The following is a 17764-nucleotide window of genomic DNA, read 5'->3' as shown; positions in this document are numbered from 1 at the left end:
GTGTAAAGTTATTTGATTTTTGGACTTATAAAGGAATATGGGCGTAGGAAAAAAAAAATATTGTCGACGATGGGATTTGAACCCACGTTCGTTTAACTTGCAGTCACGCATCTTACCACAATGCCAAATGTGCTTCGTTGAGTGAAGGAGTAACTTATAGGCTTATGAATAGTGTAAGCCCAAAATTTATAATGCATTTTTTTAAGTTGTTTATGAAATGCTCTAACGTAGACGTAGACCGTGCGCTGCTTAAACATGGCTTTTTTTTTTTCTTGCTGTCCTATATTGTTCTACAAGAATATTTGGAAGAATCCCCAGTTCGGTTAATAAATTACCCAGTGCCGAGTATAGTTAGGAAAGCGCATAGAGTTCGCCCCCAATCTTCTCAAACCGAGGGTGGCGAAGAATGGAAGAAGAGCGAAAGGTGGAAGAGAGAAGTCCAAGGGTAGATAGCCGTACCAGAACAGAAACAAATGGAGGGAAAAATTGACGCTAATTTGTCAGTTGCCGGGAGGGAAACGAATCCGTTGTTTAAAAGATGTGCGATGCGATGGGATAGGCGAGAAAATCGGAGCATGGGAGAGGAGTAAAACAAAAAAAGAATGGTGAGTAGTTTTTGATAGAAAAGAGAGGGGGAACCACGCGTCAGTTTTTTTTAGATGAAGTAATTAATGTCGAGGCCCAATTTTATTCGATTAGAATAAATTCATGTTTTGCCCCAGTTTTTTTATACCTACGTGGGTGCAGAGAAGAAACAAAATTTAACATATAGTAAGCCTTGCCAAATGACAGCATACGTTAGATATTCAATCATAATTCGCAAGAATTATAAAGTTGGTGGTTTGGGTTTGGGAAATTTGTTGTTATTAAATACCAATGACGTTTCACAGTGTTTTGAAACACTTTAAAATTGCAAAGTTATTAAACAATACGTCAGTAACGTTTAAGTTACATTTAGCTCTAAGGCAATTGTTAATGTGTAAATAATACTGCTAAATGAATATATTACACACGCTACAACTTTCTTTACACTGCATTTAACCATGCCAGCCTATCACTATTGCTTGAATTTATTTTGTAATATGATGCAGTTATTAGAAGGAAAAAAAATCCCAATTTATAAAATTTAATACAGGACCAAAAAGAAGTTGTACTTTAGTCAAATTTAATGTTAGGTTTGTCGAATGTCAGCTCACTGTTTTTCTCTTTGTAAAGTGTTATTAATGAGTAGCCATTTGAAAACACTATAGGGAATTACCAGTCATTCATTAGGAATCGTTAGGGCTTCAACGCAACAAATAGATGTTGTACGAGTTACTTATAGACCAGGGTCGATAATTTTTGAAACCAAAAAATAAACAATAGTAGGATGAAACCCGTTGGAAAAGGAAAGGAAAAATAATTTACTGGCGATCTGAGGTCGGTAAGTGGAAGGGGGTGAGTTTATAAGGGTAAAAAACGGTTTATCTCGATTTCCGGCAGAACTACAAGTCCTATGGAAAAAAAAGTTAAAGAGCAAAGTTTTAGGTAATAAAAACATCTAAAAATTTTGTATTTACTCGTTCTTCACATAACCTCAAAATTTATGTGAAAAATTCAAATAACCGAGGTTTTTTTTATCTTTTACAAAAAAAAAATATTTCACGAAATTTGGTGAAAACCTACCTTTTTATGTCCCAAACACACTGCAAATTTTTTGATTTAAAATATTTATTTTGACGTAATATCGAAAAAGCACCCTAATTTTCAATCGAAAATTCTCACTTCAAAATATCAGCTTTTTTAAAAAGTCGGTGGGCTTTTTGTTCGTGGAAATCTCTACTTTCTGATGGTGTAAAAAAATAACATTAATACGGTAAATGTTCTCAGAAAATTAAAGGAAAAAAAAAAACTCGAATCCGAATTTTTTTAAAAAAATCATTATGTACAATTTTGAGCTATTTATTAAAATTTTCACTTTAATTACGCGAAACACGAAAGATTCCATTTGAAATTGAAAAAAAAAAATATTAAAAATCCATAAAACATATAGATTGCGAAAATATTAAAGATATAATTTAAAGGGGATTTCATCTAAAAAAAATGTGACTGCTGCAATTTTTTTCCAGTAAAAAAGTTGATTTATTAAATTATGATTGAAGAAATTCATTGTGCATGTCGTCGACGGTGGATTTTTACTGCACAAAGTAATTTGGCAGAAAAATGAAACGGTGGAAGAGATCATGAATAAATATTTTCGCTACGTAGAAAAACATTACGCAGCAAGCAGCTATATTGTGTTTGATGGGTACCCGAAATTAAAAAAATCAGTTATTGTGACAACAGTACCAGCAGCTAATACAACTAAAAGAGGAGAACGTAGTTGTAGAAAAACCTCAGACAATATTTCAGAGTTCAATTATCAAAACCATACAAAAATACCATTTTTGCAAGAAAAATTTTTATTTAACGAGAAAAACAAGGAATAAATAATAAAAACTTTAATGAAAAGATTACAGTCACAAGGATTTTCCTGTAAATAAGCAGAATAAAATGCTGATGCTAGCATAATTAAGACCTCGATATAAATTGCCAGATATACTAATAAAACTGTCATTGTTGTGGATATTGATCTTTTGGTCCTTTTGAATCAATTAAATTCAAATATTCCATGACATTTATTTTCTCAAGCCAGTTTCTGGAAATGTAAAATATCTATTTTTCACGTATAATATTTTCAAATATGAATCCTTCAAAAATATCGTTGCATTTCTGCAATAAGAATTTAATATATCAACTTTTTTACTGAAAAAAAATCGCAGTCACATTTTTAAGATGAAATCCCCTTTAAATCCAATCTTTAATATAGAGAACTATTTTCGCAATCTTTATGTTTTACGGATTTGTAATATTTTTTATCAATTTCAAATGGAACCTTACGTTTTTCAAGTAATTAAAGTGTAAATTTTAATAAATAGCTCAATATTGTACCTAATGATTTTAAAAAAAAAATCGGATTCGAGAATTTTCGTTTTTTGCATTTTCTGAGAACATTTACCATATTAATGTTATTTTTTACACCATCAGAAAGTAGAGATTTCAACGAAAAAAAAGCCCATCGACTTTTTAAAAAAAGCTGATATTTTGACGTGAGAATTTTTGATTGAAAATTAGGGTGCTTTTTCGATATTAAGTCAAAATAAGGTAAAAATATATATTTTTAAATCAAAAAATTTACAGTGGGTTTGGGACATAAAAAGGTAGGTTTTCACCTAATTTAGTGAAAAAACTTTTTTTGTAAAAGATAAAAATAAAAAAACAAAAAACTTGGTTATTTGAATTTTTCATATAAATTTTGAGGTTATGTGGAAAACGTGTAAATACAAAATTTGTAGATGTTTTTATTACCTAAAACTTTGCTGTTTAATTTTTTTACATAGGACTTTTAGTTTTGCCGGAAATCGAGATAAACAATTTTTTACCCTTAAGAGGCCGTGTCACAAATTTGCGCTCCTATCTATATCAATGTTATTTTATAAGGCAGTCTTTCTCAAAGTCTATAAGTGGTAGGGGCCGGAAATTTTGCCTACTGAAAGTATACAATACATTTAACATAACTGCTTTTATCAAATTTAGTTATCATATCATATATTATTTCTGTGATGAAAATAATATTATCAGTATTTTGATTTGTCCAGATACATTGAAATTTTGCTTACATCTATAATTATTTAGCAAAAACTGAAAACGCCATTGAAATGTATTGCACATTATCTTCCGATCAGTATCTTCATGATCATGATGGGTTTATAAACCTGGGTGTAATCAAGTCTTTAACTATTACATGACAACATTTATACTTAATAATTTGGAGATAGGCCTTTTCTATCCTCAGCCCCTGAGCTTTTACTACCTGGTCTGGCGACCGACCTGTCACTCTTCAACCACCCCAGGGGTCTCGGACTACACATCCCCCCCCCCCCCCCCCCAAAAAAAAACTGTTCGTTCATTTGTTTTTATGTTCGAGCGAAGGTTTACTTCACAAGTGCCACAGACTTCACACATTTATGCTAAGGGAATATTCCGCTGTTGTGACGCCATACGAATGTATTATTCGCGACCATACAACTTTTTTGTTTGTCATCGGAAAGATATATAATAATGGTGTTTTTTTATACAGGGAAAAACCGTCGTTTATCAAGAACACAGGTTTCGTAAAACAAGAAAAAAAAAGTTTCGTACCATGTGCATCTCTGCCTGAGGACAGGAGTAGATAGAATTTCCCGAAACGTCGCTTGTTTCTGTTTTGGAAAACTGCCGTGTTTGTTTCGTCTTTTCGTTTTGTCGTGTTTTTGTCTCGTTTCAACTGTTGTGCTGATTTTTTTTTTTGGTTCAATATTTTTTTGTGCTGTCATCATTTGTGGGTTTTTTTTTGTCGTTCTCTTCTGTTTTGGAAAACTATTGTGTTTGTTTCATCTTTTCGTTTTGTCGAGTTTTTGTTTCATTTCAGCTGTTGTGCTGAATTTTTTTTCAGTTCAATATTTTTGTGCTGTCATAATTTGTGGGGGTTTTGTCATCCTGTTAGTCCATTTTTCTTTGTTTGTTGACCATATTCCTGTTATGGAATATTATGTGGTGTTTATATCCTGTTGACAACAGCAATTTTTTGCTTAATTTGTGTTTTTGTCTATTGGTTTTTTTTATAGTTTTCTTCTACAGACATACATGTGCTTAGCAATGGTGTATGTACAAAAGCTTACATCAAGTCATGCACTCCCATTGCACAAATCTTTCAAAGATAATAAAGTTAACATTTTCATAGACATTTTATTATATTCGTTTGCCGTCCAAGTACAAATGTCACACTATATCGCACGTAAGTATATATTTTACTAATTTGTTAGTTGTCATTTTATTTAAATTACAAATAACAGTAATAAAAATATTACTTAATAGTCCAGAAAAGAGATTGTTATTATTCATTTAATAGGGGTTTAAAATATGGTACTACATAGATACTTATATTATCTTTTTGTCTTCTTTGGAACTTTACTGGAAGAATAGCATTTGGTATGTATGTTAACTTACAATTAAAATACTTCAGAAGTACTCAATTAACAGTGAACAACCTAGGCCCTATACTAATTTCATTATGTTGATGGAAATATAATTGAAATTACTAATAATGAACTGTATGTGTTTCATGTAGAGATATCGTACGAACTGTATGTGGTACAGACCAGCATTTGCTAAGACTCTGTAAATAAGTAATTTCAGTTAATGTGTAGAGAATATTAAAAGTTAGAAATGATATATATAAAACAATGCAGAGTTATCAGCATAAAAATAGAAGTTATTTTTACGTAGCACCTACTGGAATGTGTATTTTGTGTTGAATTATATGGCATGATTAGTATTCTCTTATTGTATGTGTGTTTTGTTGAAATCTTATAAAACATAACTTACTGTTGAAGGATTTTCATTTTTTTGGTGATCTTACTTAAACACGTTTTAATAATATTACACATGTCTATTTTAAAAGCATTTTAATTTATACTTATATAATTGTAATAGGCTTTATACGGACTCTCACGATGCAGGTGATCATCTATAATTATCTACATCACCATTATGGCCGTTTCACAAGATCAAATATTTATTGAATTCAATCAGTTGCATTCATTGTACATGATTTTCGATATGTACATGGAATTCAATACAAATTAAGATGTTACTCAACTAAGCTAATTCTTATTAACTTATAAGTATTTTGTTTGTTCACTACATAAAAGTAAAAGATTCTTTATTATTTAAATAATGAGCATCTATAAGCAATGACGTTTTCTAAATATTTACATAAACCTAATGGAATATATATTTTAATAATTTATATCTACGATCACATTAACGACAGTATTACATAATCAATGAGGTAATGAAATATCTTTAAAGGATATTTTCTCCTCTGTAAAGTAAATTTGTAATGCAGCCCTTTTAATGTTAGTCTTGTGAGTTATTTCGTCTTCTAATATGCTACAGCAATATATAAAATTAAGTTTTATGAGTGTTTTAGTCTTGTGTATGTAATCAATTCAATATTTTTTTTTTGTAAATTCGTATTCATAAAGATACATACCGTAATAAGATAAATAGTGATATTTGTAAATATTAAATCTTTGAAACAACATCCATAAGAGGTTCTCCTACCTCTGTTAAACTGAATGATGGTGCATTGTAAAAAATGAGGTAGTCTGACTTAAGTGAGATTGTATTTAGATTGTGTGTAATGCATATGCAATATCTAAGCATATGAATTTGTTATTATCCTTTTATAACGTTACATGATTTTAGTATACTTTTTTTATGTCAACTAACATTATTTTTCGCGGAATATTACATACAGATAAAGAATAATTACCACATGTTTGAAGATTAATTGTATTCCGATACTTTTAAAGTATTAACTTTTTAGATACGACTGATACTACAGTTGTAAATGTGAGGTTTCTTGACTCTGAATCCCTGCATCCGCAATTTCCTAGTGAGCCGCCGGTCAGATTGCCATCCTCTCAGATTGTCGAGGAACCAGCTATTTTTCGTCGAGTAAGCTGGAGCTGTCAACCTTCCCACTAATCCTGTGATGAGGGTATAGTGGCATTTTCACGCGCTGCGGCTACAGTTCCTTCGGTTGAAAAAGCCACTAAATCTCACTGTTAAAAGAGAGAACTTCTAGGGCAGAATATTGGAAATAAACATTTACTGACACGGCCTCTTAAAAACTCACCCCCTTCCACTTCCCGACATCAGATCGCCCGTAAATTATTTTTCCTTTCATTTTTGTTATATTCTCTTCCTTCCTACTATTATTATTATTATTATTTTTTTTTTACTTTTTACAATTTTCAAAGGCTTCAGCCCTGGTCTATTATACGTAATTCGTTAGAAAACTTTCCACCTATACGTGAACGTCCTATTTACGCAGAAGCTTTTTCAACACGTGTGCTAATTTTTGCATAAGAAATATGTATAGAAATTACTATATGTACCTACTGAAGTTTTGTACTATTAGATATCAGTCTATTGCTGTGGTATTTATTCTGCATTGTATCAGAGTGATTGAGTGTCGCAATTTAAAACGTTGCTTTACTTTATTTTTTACAGGGAGCTTCTTCCAGCTTAGTAGTAAAGTTTGCCGACACAGAAAAGGAACGTCAAATCCGTCGAATGCAACAGATGGCTGGAAACATGAGTCTACTCAACCCATTCGTTTTCAACCAGTTTGGGGCATACGGCGCTTATGCACAGGTAACAGAATGCAAAACAGGGAATAGACATACTTCATCCTTATTATAATGGTGAAAATGTAGGCTACACGGTATTAAAAAAAAACTTCTCTTACTTGTACTATGATTTATTTTCACTAGTTTTGACATAGATTAGATATTAACTCAAATAATGTATAAGCAGATTTAAATTAGATCATTAATTGTGACCACATGAGTCTGACGAACTCCATAGCGCAATTTGATGCATTTTGGCTTTTGGAGTTATGGGTTCTATTCCTGGTTAAGGCAATAATATAAATTTATATTGTCTTAAAATTAGTTAACGAAACTTTATTATGAACAAATATAAATAAGTCAATAAAGGATGAGTGGATGGCTCGTTCAAAATGACTAAAAATTGAAGGGAAAAAAAAGATAAGGTCTCTTGTCTTGTCTCTAAGCTCCCGAGTTCTTGTACTTGTGAAAACTTTCTCCGGCTGGGTGTGGTTTATGTGTATTGTGACAACCACAATAAACTTATCACTTTTACATGCATAACTACTCGTTGCATACCTAACTCATCTCCCTAATAATTATTGATAAACGAAACTTTTAATCATAATTTGCCAGAAGCCAAAACATGTATGTTCTTCAGAAGAATGTGTCTCGCCCAGTCATTACTAGCTTACTTCTGAAATCGCTTAAGTTTATTTGTTTATTGTTACATAAAAACTTTCAGATGTGAGATAAACTTCATATAGATAGGAAAAGATCCTTACAAATATTGTATTAGAGCAATATAGGAAATTCGGGGCCTTTTAACCTGGCGAACGTTGGAGACTAATTATTTAAACCGCTGGATTCGTAAGTAATCCCGTAAAACTTGATGGAATAGTTATTTTCCTATAATGCTCAACTAAGAAAAGAAAACTCCGAAAATACGCTAACGCCGTAGGATCAGGCGATGCCGCTAGAATGCGCTGTATACGTGTCTCTTTTTTTATATATATACTACAATATTTTATCCTAATATCTGAATTAATTAAACAAAAAAAATCACGTCAGTAATAACTTCTAATTCACCACCAACAAACTCACACAAATTAAAACCAGCCACGACAAGAGGACTAATCTAATCGCGTATGCGATTGGCTCGGTCAAATGTGAAACCATACGTAATTGGTTCAGTGATACCAATACAGTGGCCAAGCACCGTCTGATCAATTTAAATATTTACATTTATTCTGATCCTTTTAATAATACTGAAGATTAAAGGTGTTTGAATATTTTACTGGTTTCAGTGGCTTTAAAGTCAACATAAAAAAAAAATATTTTTAACGTTAACATATTAGGCGATACTTCCGAATAACTTTTTGCGTTAAAAACTGAAAAATATTATGGTTTCGTCTGTGTGTAAACTGTAAAGGAATTTTTGTGTTCACCAAGCGCACACACTGTAGGCGCTACATTTGCCTCTCTTTGTATTGTTTGAATTCAATACGGTCAATCCACATTCAACACTTGACAACAGTCACACTTGAGTTATTAATTTGTTAATGCAACAGGTGATACCATTACTAGGAAATAGAAACTTTTTTTAGTTGGTCAAGATATGAGTCGATATCAATTTACGTCTATATATAATGAACACATGTATGATATGTACTTTTTAGTGGAGGTAAGTTTTTGTTTTTTAGTAAAAAAAAACAATCATTAACTACTCTAAAACTAAAATAATAACCGGTTGGTTACAATTCAAATTCCCCCCCCCCCCCCTCAATCTTAGGCCACAAGATTTGTAAAGGTTACATATTACTTTTGGGTTATATTTGTTTGTTTCAAACTACACTTAGGTACTATGATAGGCATAATAGTTGCTTACAAAATGAATCCTGTTAGCATTGTCTGCTCCTCGTGTTTAAAGTAGCCTATTTACTTGTAATTACATGAATCACCAAATTATGTTTATGTTAGGTTGTTACCTACATAAGGTATGAGAATCAGTAGTCAACTTGCAGAATTTTAAGGTTTAAGTACATTAACTGTGACAACTTAATGAGCATATCATTAATACATATTTCATATAGGTATTTACCATAGTTTGGAACTAAGGAAATAACCATTTAGAATTTACCTGCAAAGCCTTAATATTGTCCCACTAGGCGTAATTTTCTTACGTCGCGGCTTTTCTGTAAATAAAAAAATAAAATAAGGAAAATATGTTTTTTGTAGACTAAATACATTCCTCTATTTACCCTGTAAGCAGCGTTTCTTAATTCCTACTATTTTCTGAGAAATTACAGGTTTTAGGTCACATGTAGCCTATGCTACACAATGTTGTGGTTTGATTTTGTTGCCAACCCAGTGATTTTCCATACATAAAATGAGTATATTTTTTATTTGGATATTGTAACGCAATTTAACATAAATAATAACTGAAAAAAAATTTGATTCCCTATTGTGCATCCAAACCCAAGCATCCCTTTTTTTTTTTAGCAGTATGGAGGTGCGAAGTGCTGACTTGTTATACGCGATAGCACATAACTTAAATTATAAAAATTATATTTCATACTCGCAATGAAAATTCCTGTTATGTTCAATTGTACATAACGGCGCTTCAAAGATATATACATTCTTATGTATGGAAAATCACAAGATCGACTACGCAATTAAAGCACAATATGGCACATATGCCATACGCACTGCATATGACCTACAAACGGTAACTTCTAACTTTTCAAAAACCAGTAAGAATTAAGGAAGGCTGTTTAGAGGGTAAACAGAGGCGCATCTTTGGCGTTAAAAAAAAATGTATTTTTCTAGTTCTAATTACGGGAAAGCCGCAATGCGAGAATTTTACCCTTAGGTTTAGTAATGAATCTATAATTATCGTTTGTGTGTGTGTGTGTTTTGCGATGGTGCCGTCCTCGTAAAGTTTCTGATCTGGTTGTTTGATCTGTGTGGTCCTTGCCCTGCCTGCTCCCGTCCCCGCGCCCCCCGTGCTTTGCGGCCAGGTAATGCAGCAACAGGCAGCGCTGATGGCCGCAGCGACCGCTCAGGGCACGTACATCAACCCCATGGCCGCCCTGGCCACGCAGATCCCGCACGCCACCCTCAACGGCATGGCCAACCCGGTCGTCCCGCCCACTTCAGGTGAGGCTCCGTTTCGTTCAGCGGCCGTCCTGCGGGAGGGGCGGTAGAATATCACATGACCCCATCGGACCTCAAAACAACAAACGGAGATATATCGTTGCTTAAGAAACAACGCCGCCTACGTGACTTATTAACATTTATTTTTTTGTTTCTCCATGGAAACATGCATTTAGCATCTGTCTTCTTACAACGTTATTGAGCGCTTTCTATCGATTAAATATGTAAAACAAACACTACATTTTTTTTTTGTTATAATTGGCAAGGTTTTTTTTTTTTTTTTTTTTTTTTTTTTTTTTTTAGGTGTCCTGAAAAATTTGCTTTTTGTCACATAGGCAATGTTGTTCCTTAAGGGACAATATAATCTTCTCCAGGCCACAAACCACCATCGGAGTAATTATTAAAAATTTCTTACTTCATAGGTACTTAATTGGGAGGTATTCAAAATTACCCAGAACCTTCTGGTCACCTTCCCAAAACTCAAGGCTGGGTCTGCCACTGATTTCATCATCTAGGCCTACCCATTTGGTTTTTTGGCTATGCGGTAGTTACGATGGTATCTATGAAAAAATACACTGGTCAAAAGAATCAGGGTATCAGACAAGAAGTTTTTTCTGCAGCATGAGCAACAAGCAGCGTCTAATGTCCCGAAAATGAGTTTCGTAAATGAGTTTCGTTCCCATACACAACACATTGCAGCTGAACCAGCACCTCCCACAACTTGTGTAGAGCTTGAAGATGCCCTTATGGTAGAGTTGCAACCCATCCCCACAACTGTTCATTGATATAACCATGATTTTATGGTGTTATGAAAAAGTGGATTTTGTCATTAAAAATAGTGGATTTCGTCTTTATCATTGTTAAAAATTAAAACACATGTAGGCTAATCCTACTTACAGTATTAATGCAAAAATTTGTATGTTTGGATATTTGTTACTCAATCATGCAAAAATGGCTGAATGGATTTGGCTGATATTTGGCACACATAGGCTATGTTAACAGCATAAACCTGTTAGAAACTTTACTAACAAATTTACGTACATTAGTATCAGTCTTACACGTGGTGTTTTTAAGCATAATTTGACTGTGTATTTATAATTAGGTGACAGAACTAAAAATAATCAACAAATAAATTTTAGTTACTTTTTTCCACTTAATTTTAATGATACACAACTTGATCTTCATGCTATTTTTTTTTTCATGTAAGCTATAGCATTTCTCGATTTGAATATGTGTTTTCATTTTTGTGTATTAGAAGAGCTCACCGAACTGAGAAATTTGATATGCATAGCTCTGTGGTAAGGAGGGGTCTTAAAGTACGTATTTTCGTATTTTAACCTCTGTAAATATATTTCCAAATAATGAATTATGTCTTCAATTTCGCAGTCATTAGAGGGGATGACATAAGAATAGAGCATCAGTGTAATATTTGGGTAGGAGAAATGGGAGTACCTCCATAAAACTCACTAACTCACTGCAAAGTCTGCCACGTTTCCCATGAACCGAACCCACGTCATGCTTAAGAGTAATTCCATAATGTGTGTAACATGTGGATGATGTACTTTGCCTTTCTATGATACAATTGTAATGCTATCTCAACTAATCAGCTCTCATTTTAGGTACTGGTTCAGGTCAGCCTGTAAATGGTGCCATTCCTAGCCTGCCTTCACCCACGATGCCAAACTTCAACATGGCTGCCCAGACACCCAACGGACAGCCGGCAGGATCGGATCCATCCGTCTACACAAACGGCATCCCTCAGACGTATCCTGCACGTAAGTATGGGCTGCATCTTTCCAAACTGTCGCACACGCTGGGCTGAATTTGATGTCGGAGCCGAGACCTGAGCAGCCTGCAAGGTGGGAGAGAATTGACTGCATTGTTCATTGTTCATAGTTCATATTTATTTATTTATTTATTTATTTATTTATTTATTTTTTAAGTTCTGCATAAGGTTACTTTGAAATTATTTTTGTTTTGGTTGGTACAAGTAAGAAAGTAGGAGCAAAATGACTAAATAAAACTCAGCAGAGCAGACTATGACTATTCTAGCAGATGGAAAAATAAACAAACACTCAAAAATTCTTAAAAACTACAATTTTTATTTATATCCATAAATAATATTTTGAATGACATCAGGAGTTCTAGCATGGATAAAAGCCAACTTTTTTTGAAAATACTTATGATTTATTGGTTGAAATAATAATTATAAAAAAAAAAAATACCACACTTAAAATAATCTGTAATATTTCACAATTGATTACTATTCATATAAATATAAGAGTTTTATCAGTGTGTATACAAGTTCACAAAAATCACTTGCAACCCAAAAAAACTCAGAGCATAGAAAAGTTGCTTCCTTAGCTTCATTTATACTTTTATCTGAAATACAGTTTGCACTATGCACTGCATTTTATTGTAACTCCTCAAAAATATTTTCTGAAGTTTAAAAACAGTTATTGTCTCTTTCTATTTGTGGGGTAAGATCAGAGTTATTAATATTTAATTTTTGCAGACACCCTGAATTCTAACTCATGTTTTGTTCATTACACTTGTGCTCGTATTGCGTACGAAGTACCTTTTGTGGCTATTATTGCTATGAATTTACAATCATCTGGCAAGAAACCAAATACATACCAGTGATGGGTTTTGCCAACCAACAGAAAGGGTCAGCAATTATTAATGAACTGTTTGAGAACAGGCATTGCCATTTCGCCATCACAGGTAGCAATTTTTAATCATAGCTTTGGCTCAGAAATGTATGAGGGCAGGTTTGGGGGGGTCTTCTGGGATTTAAACGGTTGGGGGGGAGGGGGAGGTTAAGACAGAATAAAAATATTGCAGCTACTTAGCTAGACATGCCTCGAACTTGATATGTCTGTTTAATGTATTAAATAACATAATAACTAGTTTAAATGAAATCATTAAACAATTTACTTAAAACAAAGTATTAAAATCAATAAATTTATTTAAATATAATATTCAGTTTTCTTGGCTCAAGCAAATTCATTACATAAACTTATATGGGTAAACATTGGAGTTATAATAGTCTACTATTCCCTTAGATTTAAGTTTGTAAGTCAATTTTTTTTTTGAAATTCAATTATAAAGAGAAAAATACATACATAATGGTTATAAATGCATCCATTAAAAAATCCTAGCTACGGCTCTGTTTGGCTTCAAACATATTTTGACATTCCTTAAAAAGTTTTGAGACAAATCAAACATTTTAATACTGAGCACCTAAATTATATGAACTATGTCAGCATACTGGTTTTCACTTAAAACTATAAGGCAGTAGTTCAAGAGTACATTGGCTGTTTTTGTTTAGGCTGTGCCTTCTACAGTTTCTGCAACCAAATAATAATTCTTATTACCTGAAGCGATACTCCAGTTCTGCAACTAAATCATTGTTCTACAAATGGTTATAAATACAACTTCTATGCCTGCTCGAGAGGTAGAAGTTGCAAGTAAGAATTTGATTTTAGTATTTCAGAATGTACAATTTAATTTGGGTTATGAATAACAAAAAAAAGAGCTTCACAAATAATTAATGTGTAATTATAACATTTAGGAAGTAATAACAACAAATTTTAATGAAAAAACCAAGAAAGAAAACAATGTTTCACATTGATGCAAATTTTTATGTTTATAGAACTACATACAATATCAAAATAAACATTAAACAAATTTAATACCCTGTAAGGATAATTTTTTTTTTTTTACATAAAAGTAAATGATGGCTTATCTATAATAAATTAAATTTATTTTCCATTACTAAACAAAAGTCATTTGTTTTATTATCCTTTGTGAATTCAGGTGGTAATACTTTCTACTCCCACTAATATTTTACCTCTTCAGCCACTACACATTTGGATGTAAAATTTACAACCCACACAAAAAAGAAAGCCATATAGTTGATGTTTGTTCTGAAATATATTGTTGAATGGTAAACTCCCCATGAATTATCTTTGTATCAGAAGGATTGTGAAGCCCCTTTTTAACATTGTGTCTGTTAGGTTCTTTTTTATACTTTTTAATCATTTCATGGTTTTTTTTATCTTCATTCATTTTCATATATTATACATAATGGCAATGCATGGCAGTAATTTGTGGTGGTTTTTTGTGTATTTTAATTTACTTTTTTTTACTTGCGTTTAAAAGATAGTATTTAATTTTTGATTCTTGTCATGCAAAGACTGTTTCCTGTTTTGTAGTTTCATATGGAATTTGTTGAATTTTTTATGATAAAATTTGTCATACACCAATATTTATTCACTTATATCTGTTAATAAAAAATTAAGGTTTTTGTGATGTACTGTCAATTTATGCAACCGTTTAGTAGTTGTTGAACAATTTTATTTAGGAATGCTTTGTTTATTTTTTCCTAAATTATTTCCTAATTATCCTACCTTTTATCGCTCTACAAACTCAGATTACTCCTTTTTTTTATATATAGACAGTATGTGATTGCATTATACCATTAGTTTGAAGATTTATGAATGTGTAATAATATTCTTATTTATCTTACTTATAAAATGAAAACTCATTCTAGTTTTCTCTTACTTAAGCCACATTAGCAAGGGTTCAAAAAGCCTTAGTTATTATTTTTTTTATTTTAATTATTTTTTTCCCCCCCAGATTTAATGTAATTATCTGTGTGCTTTTTGATTACATGTGAATTCAGATCTTGTTTGATAATGCTTCTTGTTACCTATATTAGAATATCATTATTAAATTGTGTCAGTCATACAAACATGTGTTGTGTGCACATAAAATCACAGTTATACAAATAAAAACCATTTTTACCTTTTTGCTGGCATGAATTTAAGTTCATAATGACAATGTGGGAAAAACTGTTTTTTTTTTTTTGGTGCAAATAAATTGGTATTACTGGTGGGTGGCATGAATTGTTCTATGTATACCAATATTATTTCAACATTTACATCAACTGATTTAAGAAATCATGATTATGATTAAATGTTTCAAACTGTATGTTCCACAGCCTATAAGCAAATCATGACCTCATTGCATAATAGTATATTTACAATTTGCCATTAAATTTTACTATACATAAAAAATTAATTTTTTCTTCTTAAAATTCTTGAATGCATGCTTGTAAAAATATAAAAATCAGTAGCATTTTGATTATTGAGGTTTTAAAAAAAAAAATTATTCCACTAGTTTATGTTCACACTTAATTCCTGTTTGTGTAGCTTGTTTTACATTCGTTTGTTTTTGGTGTACTTATTTTCATGAAACAGTAGAGATTTATATACTCTTGTAGAAATACATTATTAATGTATGAATGCAATTAAGAGCATCGCATTGTCTCTCCGGTGATTTTGTTTATATGTTGGTATATAATGATTCTCATGTTTGTTACTAGTAATCTGTGAGTATGTTGTACAGTCTGAATTTGGATTTTTGGCACGTTGGACAGTGCTGGAGGTTCACGGATTCCCCTCTACAAGCCTACGTCTAGAACATGAGAACCATTATCTTTCCCTTATTCAGGGTAATAATACAGATTATTGTAGTAAGTTAGTGAGCTATTTAATGATGTTTGCCCAAGTTAACTCAAAATGTAAATAGCTGGTGGCAGTAGCTGATCCATCCATTTCATTTTCATGTAAATTTTAACAGGAAATATAAAATTTGTTAAAAAAAAGTGAAACGGTTAGTTTGAGTAAATTTGCTCAGAAAAATGTGATTATGGGCTTCATGATAGCATCTGTTATTGGTCATTTGAAACATTTTGAGGTCCATTTCTGAAGGTACATACCGGTAGGGCAAATCCAAGTTGTAGTACTGCAGAATTATGTCCATGGGAATTGACCTTACTTGGTGATGGAAGTGTGTGATTTTTAAGGTTGTATTAGAATCAAAATAGGAAAGTTGGAAACATTAATTTTAAGTTTTCATAAATTCTCTTTATGAAAGTGGATGAAAGAAAATGTTTCTAGGTAAATGAATATTTTGATTGCAAGAAATGAATGATTTTTCTTCGAAGAAAAAACAATAATATTCATAAAGTTGTATAGAATTTTCCCATGTAACATACTTATGAGTTTAGGATGACCTAATTGCTCTCAAATGTAAAGCTACCTCGAACATAAGAATACTTTCATTATAAGACTACTTCAATTGTTGATGAACTCTAATGTGAGACTCTTGATTATAAGGTGACCCCGACTAAAAGATGTTCTCAAATAAAAGGATTGGTATTTTATAATCACAATTAATTGAAATTTCACTGTGGCCAAGCTTGCTTGTGAAATCACGTTTAATTTTCGTTTGTCATTCTTGTTGAGGTATTTTAAAATTATTTAATTTGGTCTCTTATTTATTTCTGTTTTGTTTCATATAAAATATGTACATTGATAGTATATATACATGAATGACTTTGCATTTTCATTCTGTAATCACAATTTTTTGCCGAATACATTTGTGCATTATTTTTAGAAATGTTTCCAACTTTGGATTCTTACATTATGTTCTTTACATTATAGTACTTCTTGCCTGTAAAACCATTTTTTTTACATTAACCGTTTTAGTGAAGTGTAGTGCACAAAGCAATGCCCTTTTTATTAGTTTGTCACTTCAATTTTTGCAGCCTCAATACATTCTCTATATACAAAATTAGGCATTTTGTTTATATCTGGAAACTAGTTTTCATTTAATCTATAACTGGATTTCTTTACAAACTGCTTTTGTATGTTATTATATAACATTTGTTGTTAAACTCAACTTTTTTTGTCCCATGTCACATTTTCCTTTTCGTCCAATGAAATGTTTCGACTTTGATGGGACTGAAGCTCAAAAAACTGGTCTTCATAGACAGATACCATGAAAGCCTGCCATATTATTTGATTGTTATTGCATGGATTTCAAATGGGTGGATCGACTATCTGATACCCACCATTAGTGCTTTTTTTAACATGCTTGCTGGAGTGGACCAATCTTTTGGATTATTGTGTTTGTGCGAGCGAGGTTTGGAATCGTCTTTCTTAAAGTGCTCTTGAAATTAATGCCAACTGTTATAACCACCATGCACAATTGCTATGAATTTAACTTATGCCCTATGTCAATATTTGTTCTATTTGGTTTTTGTAACACCTACTGTGTACTAAGCCAGTTGGCAATTTAGAATTATAGTCACTGTAATGTCATTTTTCTGAGGTATTTTAAAACTTGTGATTATGTACTTTTTAGTCTGACTAATTTAGTTTACCAAATATATTCCAGGGTAGTTTCACTATCATAAAGGTTTTTTCTTTGCACACCAATACATTTTTTATGTACTCTAATGTTTACAAAAGTGATTATATACGGGTTTATGTTGCTACACGTGGGTCCACCATCTTTAT

At 32.0% G+C, this 17764-nt stretch overlaps 1 protein-coding gene across 3 annotated transcripts in view; it reads left to right on the top strand.

Annotated features, from left to right (window-relative positions):
- The window catches only part of LOC134535045 (CUGBP Elav-like family member 4), a 693633-nt gene that overhangs the window by 654456 nt on the left and 21413 nt on the right, over nt 1-17764 (top strand). The window contains exons 5-8 of one of the 3 annotated variants that reach the window (XM_063373881.1): nt 7141-7284; nt 10259-10397; nt 12014-12169; nt 15838-15912. In XM_063373881.1, the coding sequence (XP_063229951.1) occupies nt 7141-7284; nt 10259-10397; nt 12014-12169; nt 15838-15912 (514 nt within the window). Of the gene's footprint in view, nt 1-7140; nt 7285-10258; nt 10398-12001; nt 12170-15837; nt 15913-17764 lie in introns of all 3 variants that reach the window. The other 2 variants (XM_063373883.1, XM_063373882.1) reach the window with 2 other exon arrangements.

The sequence above is a fragment of the Bacillus rossius genome, chromosome 8 (assembly GCF_032445375.1).
Source record: "Bacillus rossius redtenbacheri isolate Brsri chromosome 8, Brsri_v3, whole genome shotgun sequence".
Lineage (NCBI taxonomy): Eukaryota > Metazoa > Arthropoda > Insecta > Phasmatodea > Bacillidae > Bacillus > Bacillus rossius.
This window is presented reverse-complemented; position numbering and strand designations above follow the sequence as displayed.